At 38.2% G+C, this 11938-nt stretch overlaps 1 protein-coding gene across 3 annotated transcripts in view; it reads right to left on the bottom strand.

Moving 5' to 3' along the window:
- NPAS3 (neuronal PAS domain protein 3) overlaps positions 1–11938 on the bottom strand; it is a 2415438-nt gene that overhangs the window by 74049 nt on the left and 2329451 nt on the right. For all 3 annotated transcript variants that reach the window (XM_044073889.1, XM_044073888.1, XM_044073890.1), the window contains exon 8: positions 6068–6174. In XM_044073889.1, coding sequence (XP_043929824.1) covers positions 6068–6174 — 107 coding nt within the window. The remainder of the gene's footprint in view (positions 1–6067; positions 6175–11938) is intronic.

Below are 11938 nucleotides of genomic sequence, written 5' to 3'. Positions count from 1 at the left end.
TTACTTGCTACTTTAAAGGAACTTACCATTACACTTTTGCAGAAAGTCCTGCTTGCATTTCTTGTTGCAGAGCTTTAAATCATATGATCAGATATTTTATTTCCCACAGTTTGCTTGGATTGTCTGTTACTCTAAAGGAAGCTAAAGGAGAAGACGGTAGAGGCTTTACATTATGCTCATTCACAAGTAAAAATGACTGGTAACATGCAAAGGCAAGGAAAAGTGTCTAAGACTGTTCACAAGCATGAGTTTGCTGCAGAATCCTTAGTGCAGGTGAGCTGAAAATCCAAAGACTTTGAGAGTTTAATCCCAATTGCAGATCTCAGTGTGGTTATATGCACATCAGCAAAGCCATGAGGGCAACTTGAGATAGGCTTAAACAGAAAACCCTGATGGCTACCTGAATGACAGCTCCAGAGAAGGAAATATTTGATGTTCTGCAGAGAATGGAGTGAAGCAAAAACTGCAAAAACTAAAAAAAAAAAAAAAAAAAAAAAAAAAGAGTTAATGCAACTCAATGCAACAAGAAAGTCATACCAAAAGAAGAAATGGTGAAATAGATGCAATAGAAAAATAAGAAGTTGAAGAGAACAGAGCAAATCGTGGATAGAAGCCAAAAATAAAGGTAAATGTCAAGTAATGATGTAGACGAAGAAATGAAAAATTATGCACAACAATGTAAATGATCCATAAATCAAGGAACTGCTTGTTAAAGAATAATATGTGGCAAGAAATCTGGATATAATCATGTGTAAAACAGACAGCATAAGAAGACAAGCCACCTATTTACCCAAAGATAAAATTAAAAGGCAAACTTAGGATAAAATAACATTATGAGAAGACCCAGGAAAATTCAGACAAATATGGTGCATGGATGAAGGACCACAGCCAACATGGTGGTCACAGGGAGTCTGCCCACCTACAAAAAGTTTGATAATCTATACATCTTTGTCATACACTTTTGAATGTTATTGTCTTTCGGCTTTTTCCCGGTTAGGGGTCGCCACAGCGGAACTCCAGTCCGCTAATGATTGGCAGTAGATTTTCACGAGCGCCGAGGTGCCAGCTCGATGTTCAACCTTCAATGAAGGCACGCCCATTTACACATGTCTCTCAAATGCCCACCCAACCGCGGGGAGGACATGCAGACTCCATACAGAAGGCACTCCCTGCACTCCAGCTGAGAATTGAACGGGAGAATCTCTTGCTGTGAGGCAACAATGCTACCGCTGCACCACCGCGGATTTATGTGATACACTTTTGAATAAAAATATCAAAAGCTAAATACTTTGGGTTGTCTAATGGATTTTTTATTTCACATTTTTAATTATACCCGCGGTAGTTGTCGCCTCACAGCAAGACGCTGTCCCATTCGATTACCAGCTAGAGCATCTTCTGTGTGGAGGAATGCATGAATGAGCATGCCTTCGTTGAAGGTTGTGCGTCAGAGCTGGTAACTCGGCACGTAAAAATCCACTACCAAACATTAGCAGACCGGAGTTCCGCTGTGGCAACCCCTAGCTGGGATAAGCCAAAAGACATAACAAGTATTTACAGGATTTGATTCTTTGTGCTTCAATTTTTGTAACAGTGAAGGGATTCCCATGGAAGAACCACTTATCCGTAACGATTTGAAAGCTAAGAAAATTACATTTTTAGTTTTCTCACTCTTGTCCTGAAAAAGAGTGCCACCGATAATCAAAGAAAGTTGAAATAAGAATTTTTTATATAGTAACTTGTTATTACTGATTTAATTTTGAATATGAAAATCACAATGATTGTGTTTTCGTAATTCTAATTTATTGAACAGCATTTACTGATAGTTGATAAACTGATAATTGTCTGAAAAGCAAGTTTTTTCACATAGTGAGTAACAAGCATTTTTTTGAGCTGTGGTAAAAATGTTCATACATTGATTTACAAATGTAAAAACATATTCTCTTAAACCACTGTTGTACCTTTGGCTCCATGCTAAGGATCACATCCTCTGCCTATGTCCTACATTCATCACATGCAAACCCTTTAGCCTTTACTCTGCATTTTTCCTCTCTCTCTCGAATATTTCAACAAATCATTTTCCTTCTGGGGTCTTACACTTAGGATCTAACTCTACCTATTAGGAGTTACTAACCTTTTATCCCCTTAAAGCCAGTTTGTCTAGTTACCAGCTTCAGAATACTTATATGTTTCTGCATAAATAAGTGATCCAATTTTTTTAACACTTATAAATAAAATGTAATGGCATTATCATACTGTTGTACTTAGCATTCTCAAGGAATACGTACTCATGTTTTAGTATGTGTGTTATACATCTGCTCATTTACTGTGACCTCAGTTTTCTGCTTATCTCCTACGTGACGGTTTACAACTGAATGATGCCCTATTATTATGCATTGTAATCTGCCCTCTGGGGGCATCAGCTGTCCTACATCTACATCAGTATTTACTAGGATTTGCTATGTAACAAGACTATAAGCTGAAAAGCAGCCCCATAGATTCAGCCTAACTACTTTAAATAAATATGAATAAATAACCAAATTAAATAATCAAGTGAATGAATAAACGTATACACACACACGCACACACACACACACACACACACACACACACACACACACACACACACACACACACACACACACACACACACACATACACACACACACACACACACACACACACACACACACACACACACACACACACACACACACACACACTACAAAAAAATATACAGACAGTAATCATTGTTGGGGCCTATCCTTGATGACTTCTTGCTGGTTCACGTAAGAAGGGTCTATCATTAACTCCACCTTTGCTGATCAGACTACTCAAGGCTGAGGCCTATCCTTGATTACTCCTTTGATCATTATTCAGAGCCGAAGCCTATCATTAACTACTTTTTTGTAAACAAATGTCTGTGAACACTGATGTTTTCATCTCCCTGGTGGATCATATGCCTTGTAACAACTGTTGGTAGTCTGGATATAAGTTGGGCCTCTCTCTAGCTTATTGATGGATAATTCATCACTATTTTCCTCCATAAATTGAAATGTGCAGTGATACTGAATGGAGTTGCTTATGAACTGCCGCTATACCACCGCATGCTGTGGAGAAGTTGGATGACTAACAGAATTCCCACTGACCACCACCACTAAAGGTCATGGTCACAGTGCGTCATCTGAATGTTCTCTCCAAACACAGCCAAAAGGCCACTGGTGTCAAAAATGTGCACATGTATCAATCAACTACTTGATAACATTTAGACCTGGTTTTACAGGCTGTCACACAAAGTCTACCCTTTTGTCTGCGTGTGAACTTTGAACTCTAAAAGACTAGAGAACACACTTCTAACATCACTGCTTGTATATCTGAGTACTTAGATTCTTTCAACTCAGTACACTCATTGCTTACTAAATAACTACAGTAAAACACAATGCTAACAATCCAACAATCATTGCTGTAACTCTTATATTTCTCTGCAATAGTGGTTTCTAAAATACTTGAATTTTCGGCAAGAGTTTTAAATGTGTTTCTATATCATTAACCCTTTCCTTTCTTTGCTTCATCTTGAATACATCCCTGCAACTGCACTTGTCATTTAGAATGGCAGGAAGATGAGTGTTTATCATGCTGCAACAAAGCACTGTTAGCAGAGTTACAATCCTTTCAACTCCTAAGAATGAAAGGTGCAAAATTATAATGCAACTGTTTAACAGAAGCAGGATCAATGGGTCATGTGAACAATGGAAGGTAAATGCCTAGAAATGTGGCTCTGACTACATTTCTCTCACTACTTGCTGATATCTCTCTTACTCCCATGTGCTATGAAGCTTTCAGAGGTATTACTAAGTGTCCAGATACCCTCAATTCATGATGAAATAATTCATGACTTGAAGTTCCCACACTCAGATATATTGCATTTATTAAATCTTAATCAAAAATATTCTAGCATTACTGCTTCTTCTTCTTCTTCTTCAAAAAAAAAATCAATGCTCCTTTCAGTTATGGTAATTCCTTAACATATATTCTTCAGATGTTCAGTCATATCAATCTTTCGACACCTCGTCCCCCCACTTCACACCACACTTCAGAATACTGACCCCCCCCCATTTTCACTTGCCTTTGGACATGGCTATATGAGCTGGACAAATGCATGTAATGTGCTAACCTCTGCTGAGTTCATACATAAGTTGGCAAAATTGTTATCGTCGGTGCATATGTTATGCTTAAGACTGCATTCTTGTTTCTTCCTAAATTACAATTCTAAGTGGCTTTTATATAATTAGCATTTGAAGACTGCAATGCTTTAATCATGTATGTAGGTAGTTAGATGGCAAACTACACAGAAATAGATAGAAACATACAATCACATACACACACATGCACACACACACACACACACACACACACACAGAAGGATGTGTACACATGTACACCCTAAAAAAAAAAAAAAAAAATATATATATATATATATATATATATATATATATATGTGTGTGTGTGTGTGTGTGTGTGTGTGTATGTAAATATATATATATATATATATATATATATATATATATATATATATATATATATATATATATATATATATATATACAAAGTATTTGCTTTCCCCTTGCATCAAGGATCTGCTTTAATTGACCACATTTTTTCACATTTTACATTTTTTTTTTGCTATACATCATACAGATTTCTTGTACACACCATATTTTGGACAAAGGACTTCTTGGTGATAGAAAATGTGAAAAAAGCATACAGGGTATGAATTTCTAGCGCACATTTTAATCATTTGAACATTGCAGAGCCTGATACATAAAACTGAGTGCTGTACTGAGGGGAATGAGTCTGTCCTTTATTGAAAGTGTAAGATGAATGAATCACCTTTGCTGTACTTGGTGAAGATGTTTGAAGAAGTGAAATTCTGGAAGTAAAATGAAGACATATGTCAAGACACAGAAGGCAGGGGAACTTGGTATCAATTTCTCCAGTAATAAATTTTTGAAATTAAACTTAATTTAGGGCTGAGATATGACACAAAGCATCCATAAAACAGATGATTGGACACCGGTGAGAAGGAAAGACAGTTCTTGTTTCAGAAGGGGCTAGCAGTCTGCAGCAGAACAAAAATCTATTCCAGGATTTCAGAAAACCCTTGATTTGCTGTAGTGATATTCAAGGTACAATAATGTAACAGATGAAAGTGAGCTGATGAGCAATATTAGAACATTTTGCAGGCAATACCAGAGTAATAATTTTCTGGGTGTAATGCCTGCTGAACCTCATTAACTTCTTTCTGTTAACAACAGAAATGCTTTCTTTTACATGGATCCTCTTCAACCTTTTGGCTACAATTACATCTCTGTAATTACAATACAAGACCATCTGAGTAACCCCGATGCAGATTTCCAGTGAATGAAAGGCAGTCTATTGGTCAATACTTCTTTCCAAACCACAGTGAGCACACACTTTATTATAACTGATATAATGTCAATACTTAGGTATCCAAAAGCTTATACAAATATCTGCAACTGTTTTTTTTATTATAACCTACATGAGACACAAATCTTGTTAGATGCAGGAGGACAGAGAAACAGAAAAAGAAAAGCACAAGAATGCTAGAAAGCAATAGAGACGGGAAAGCAAAATACAGATACTGGAAAGAAATACAAGTAATACATTTTGAGACTTTCCATATCAAGATTTTCTTCTAAGGTCTGAATTCTGACCAGTATGTAATTTTTGCCACACTTAATAAAATAATTTCAAATCTAGTTAGTGTTTTCCTATCTGTTCTTTGATATCCTTCATGCCAATGAAGAAGCTGTAAAGCAGAGCTCTGGCAACAGGGGAATTATTTTTAATACTGTTTCAGTAGTTTCAGCTACATTTGTCATTTTGCATGCCATGTTAATATACCTGGAGCCCACAGAGAGCCAGTATTAATGCACTGAACTTCCACTGAATAAGTGTTCTGAATAACTGCTGTAGTTATAAACCCGAATGGGAAAGCCTTCACTGTAAAGCAAGGTCAACATGACCTTGACAGGCAGTTGGTACTTACAGTCCAGGTGGCTGTGTCTGATACCTTCCACATCTTCAGCATGAATGAAATGGTAACACCTCTTGCCCACAATATCGACTGGGGTCATATCCATATAATCATTAATCCTGCAGGAAACACAATACAATAAGAATGTATACAGATGAAATGAAATATCCCTCTTTTCATATATTAGTTATAGCAGTGTCATAAAAATGGAGAGATTGCTCATCACTGTACTGTAGCCATATGAATATAAAATGAAGGTTAATGTGGACAACTGCTTTGTATTGATAGTGAATGTTTATGGAACAATACCTTCACATTATTGAAAATTACCGTGGTAAACAAACATTTTTTTATACTTTAGAGAAACAATTTTGTCTACTTTTTAAACAAGTGAGATCATTTGACCATTAAATATTAACAGGACCTTCTAACATTTAAAAAAAACTATTAAGATGTTAACATATTTTACTAGATACAATGGTCTTACGATTCAAGGACATGTATGGTTTATGAAAATGAATAAAACCTTGGTGGAAGCAGTGGACATTTATTTAATTTTTATGAATAAATGTGTTAGTCTTCCTTTGTGTCATTTCCTTAAAAAGTTTCATTACAGTCCTATTTCCTGCATTCTCACCATACATACTGGTTGTCTACCATTTACTGCTACACATGTAAAGGGGGGACCAGCGTCCCACATGGGATGCATATAAGCACCATACAAACACAGACAAACGAATACACATACACATGCACATAAAGTGTTTCAATACAATTTAATGGATTTTCAATATAAATTACTAAAATGTCTCTTTCTTTGTACTGCTACACTGAAATTTCTATATACCATCTGCAATAAGTCAATTTTCCTGGAAAAATCTGGATTGGATTTAAACATTGCTGTTTAGAAAGCTAATTTAAACTAATTGTGAAATATTTATTTACTTTTCCTTTGTTGACTTGGTTAGTCCCATTAAGGTAGTGGCCTCTTTTCAGGAGGCACTAGATGTGGTATATACTCTATTAGAGGAATGTGGTCAAGGCATCTGGGAACATCCTATACTCTTCTGAATGGGTGCCATCAGATCTTTTACATCCAGATGAACTAAAACCAGTTCATAAAGAATTGACCTTGGTTTGACATCTCATCCAAAAGACAAAAACACTCAGGAGTGCATTAACCTTTAATGTTGTACCACAGTGTGACCACTTCAGAAATGTGGAGTGGGAATAGAACCCACAACTTTATGGTCTTCCAGCACCAATGGTGAGTGTGCTACCTGTTAAGCCACTGACTCTATTATTTTTAAAGAAGGAGTTTCACATGTGCACAACATTCGAAAAACAAGTGTTGCATGAAAAGATCTGCAGTTTGAGAATACAATATCTGTTAAAACAATACCATATCTCTGAGAACCTTCAGTACCTTGGTACCAAACATTCTATGCAGGTACTTCAAGACTGAATCCTGTGTATATTAGCTTTAATTTTCAGAACCAAGTGAACTGTTTCTTTTAGGAAGAAAGGTAATTTGGCTTTGCATTAGAAATGTACCTCACAGGATGCGCAGTAGCAAGCCCCCCTCAAACCCCGCCTACCATCCAATGATTGTTGAAAGAAAAGTAATATGGATGCATGAATATACATTGTCTATCTGTAGTTTACCCTTTTCCTCAAAGTAGTGCGATCTCGGAGTTGGTATATTTAATATGTGGGGGGGGGGGGGCATGCAGGGGGCTTGCCCTCCTGCAAAAATGAAGGAAAAAATATTTGCAGTTATTCCACAATCAACAATGAATGTATGCATGATCAGCATGCCTGTTTCACCTATAAATCTCTGTCTGGTGGAAGAATCTGCCACATCATGCATGCATGTCTCTCCACAACAAGTACAAGTACAACTCTGTCATTATCCATTGTGGTGTGAATGACTTGAGATGCACCTCCCTGGACTATAAGAAGAGAGACATGATTGAACTCTCAGAGTTTGTGTCCCAGGCATGTATGACCCTAGCCCTAAGCAGGATCTTACCTTCACCAAGAATGATACCACAATACCAACAAAAAATAACTGACTTCAACAATTGGCTTAGTTTCTGGTGTCATTCTAAGGGGATCCATTATCTGTCTGCCTGGTATGATATGGTCAACAGGCCTCAATGCTTTGCCAGAGATGGACACCTGTCACCACTGGGTTTCCAGATCCTGGCCAAGGCTCTCACCTTCCCCATTGTGCCTTTTTTAGGCAATATCTCAAACACAAATCTTCCAACATAAATGCTCTGTCAAAAAGCAAACTGAAGATCATGCTGCTTAATGCTAGGAGCTTTAACCTGAAAATGCACTCACTGGAGTCTCTCCTTGCACTGGAAGATGCCGATGTTTGTGCAGTCATGGAAACTTCATTCAGGGCTGCGGAGAGCACCACCTCTGCCTTACCAGGCTATACCTCATTCCACACATTCTGACCCCAAAATGAGGTTAGGAAGACTAAGGGTGGTGGAGTCTTTATCTCCATTAAGTGCAGGCACACCTCCATACTGATATGTCAGCATGACTCACCTGAACTACTCCTGGTGCAATTGACAGTTGGCAAGACACTCATCCAAGTTATAGATAGCTATAGAACCTCTTCCATGACTCAGGACACCCACTCCTCTTACCTGGATTTACTTGATTCCATCAAGATACCCCCTAACATCCTGATCCTTGGTGACTTTAACTACCCCACCATAGACTGGGTGAACTATTCCTGCACTAATGCACTCACTCAATGATTCCTCGACTTCATCAGTTCTAATGCACTAGACCAGCTCATATTATACCGCACAATAGGAGATAACATTCTGGCCTTGGTTCTCACCAACATGGGCGACTGCTGCACCACTCCCATAGTATGTTCTTCCCTGGTGTGATCAGATCATTGGACTGTCTCATTCGAAGTTTCTATCCCATCCACCCCCCAACCGTAATCAAGCTAAAAACTTCTCAAAAGCTGACTACAATCTCCTAAGGGGGTGCAGACAACTATGCTGAACAGTAAACAAATGCAGTATACAAGCACCTGTACAACTGCATGAACTCAGCCATACCCAATAGAACTAAAACCTGCTTCTCAAGGAAATACAAACCTGTTTGGTGGACATCTTCTATCAACAGACTTTACAACAAAAGGAAGAAACTGTTATCCAAGGGTAAAAAGGAACATATTCCAACTTGGAAAACTCCCTCCTTAGCTTCAACACGCAAATTAGATAACTAGTGAAAGCCTTCAAACCCAATTATAAATAGAAACTAGCATCCAAAACAAAGGGAAACCACAAAGCCTTCTTCAGTTATGTCAGGAAGCTCCATGGCAAAGCCCAGATTTGTTACCAATTAGTACTTAAGAGTATCACTTACACTAATCCTGTTGACTTAGCCAACCTGATAGCAGACAGGTTCAGCGCAAACATTACCCCCCTGTCCCCCCCAAAGGCCCTTTCGACAACCCCAATACTTGTCCTGCACATCACATATCCATAGATCAAGTGTTACAGGCCCTATTCAAGGCAAAGATCACAGCTTCCATGGGACCTGATAGTATCCCAGGCTGTATTTTGCACCATCTCTAGCATGAACTGGCTTCACCATTGAGCACCTTATTCAACCACAGCCTAAGTACAGGCTTCATTCCAGCAGAGTGTTGGAGAACTGCCATTGTCATCCTTTGCACAAAGGTGATGCCACTACTGACCATGAAACTATTGCCCCATTAGTATGACAAGTCTGATCTGTTAAGCCATGGAGCATGTTATTATGGATCTCATAAACAAGGACATAGGCAATTTCCAAGTACTTGACCCCACCCAGTTCAGATTCGTCAAGGGCAGATCTTTCCTGTTAAACCTGGTTGACTTCTTTGAGACTGTCACAAAGGGCTTGGATGAAGGATAGTCAGTGCATACAGTTTACCTTGACTTGGCCAAGGCCTTTGACACAATCCCCCACTCGCACATCATTGAAAAGCTAACACAACTTGGCGTAAATCCCTATATCATCAGGTGGGATGACTAAATGGCTCACCAACAGGACCCTCAAAGTCAAAATAGGTGCCTCCACCTCCGATAGCAGACCTGTCATTAGTGGAGTTCCCCAGGGATCTATCCTGGGACCCCTACTGTTTGGCATCTACTTCTCAGAGGACCAGGCAAATACAAAAGCCTGTGGCTGACTAAGTTTCTGGATGACTGTAAGTTGGGTGCTGATGTTAACATACTGCAAGAGGGTCTCAAAGAAACTAATGACTGGTACCAAAGTCATGGCCTCAAGTTAAATGCAAAAAAATGTATTGTCATACCATTTGGCAAAAACACAGCCCCTACTGATTACCACATTAACAGCAACCCCCTAAGTATACAACCTGTAGTGAGAGACTTGGGCACTCAGTTTGATAACAACCTCACATTCTACCATCATGTAGCAGCAGTGGTCAGAAAAGGCTTTTATTTGGTTAATCTTATAAGTAAAGGAATTGCATCCAGAAAAGAGGAGGTTATCACCCCTCTATATTCCTCCCTCATTAAACCAATAATTGAGTATAACACTCTGTTTGGTATGTACTTCTCCAAACATCTGCACCAACTGGAAAGGCCACTGAAATACCTCCAAAGAGAATCCATGGCCTCCAACACCTGTCCTTTGCGGACAGGCTCAAATCACTATAGCCTTGTAGAGTTACCAGGTTAACAAAATGAGTTGAAAAAAATACAGTGAGGAAATATCTGTTACACTTAACATTGAGGAGCCTCCCTGGTGAGGTGTTCATTGGGTAGGTTCCAAAGCATTGATGAGGTGTTCATTGGGTAGGTTCCAAAGCATTGATAAGCTGTTCATTGGGTAGGTTTCAAAGCATTGACTATAGCAGTGAAAGGCTCCAGTGGACACTCACTTTCCTGTTGTCATCTCCCAGGGAGTAAAATGGATGATGGACAATCTGGCTCAGAGACACCTGTGAAATACTTCTAATCAACTATTAATGACTTTCTTGTGTCCTGAAATAGTAGGTATTGGCATTTCTTGCTAAAAATACATTTCTTGCATGAAAATAAATGAATATTTCTTCCTTTCTAAAAATAGTTTAGAAAATAAAAGCAATAATCAGTCAGTTCAATAACATAATGCATGAGATATTTGACATCTAAAAATATATTCTAAAGAATTTTCAGTATATCCACAATGAGGGATATGAGATTCTTTGCATGTTCATTGACCGTGTTCATTTATCTCTGTTGCATTATTAGATATATATTTATACTTATATTATATTTTACATCTGACTGCCTAAACGGAATGGTAATGTGGTACTCCCTTCTCATGGTACAGAAAAAAAACAAAGAAATCCAATACCATAATAACAATATGAAAATAATCATAATATACTAGAAGAAAATGAACTCCCTGTATAATATTTTGTTATTCTCCTTCACTCCGCAATGTGTGCTGCTGGCACATTGAAGCAGCCATTTCATTTTGACTCGTCTTAGAGCTATGCAGCACTGATGTTCCACATTAAGCAATCGTGTTCGGAACCAGCTAATGAGAACTTTAATGTACATATGAAGTAGATTTACATCTAATACTAAATCATAAAATAGTGTAGTGACTTATTAGTCATCAGCTGACAAACCAAAAACTTCATTTCAACAAAGATTTCATATACCAAATTTAACATTTAAATGTTAATATTTTGCTAACAAGGGTGTGAATGGGTTCATCTAATTATTTTGTACAGTTATTGTGTGTGTGTGTGTGTGTGTGTGTGTGTGTGTGTGTGTGTGTGTGTGTGTGTGTGTGTGTGTGTGTGTGTGTGTGTGTGTGTGTGTGTGTGTGTGTGTGTGAGTG

The sequence above is a fragment of the Protopterus annectens genome, chromosome 6.part0, assembly GCF_019279795.1.
Source record: "Protopterus annectens isolate FY-2018-M chromosome 6.part0, PAN1.0, whole genome shotgun sequence".
Lineage (NCBI taxonomy): Eukaryota > Metazoa > Chordata > Ceratodontiformes > Protopteridae > Protopterus > Protopterus annectens.
This window is presented reverse-complemented; position numbering and strand designations above follow the sequence as displayed.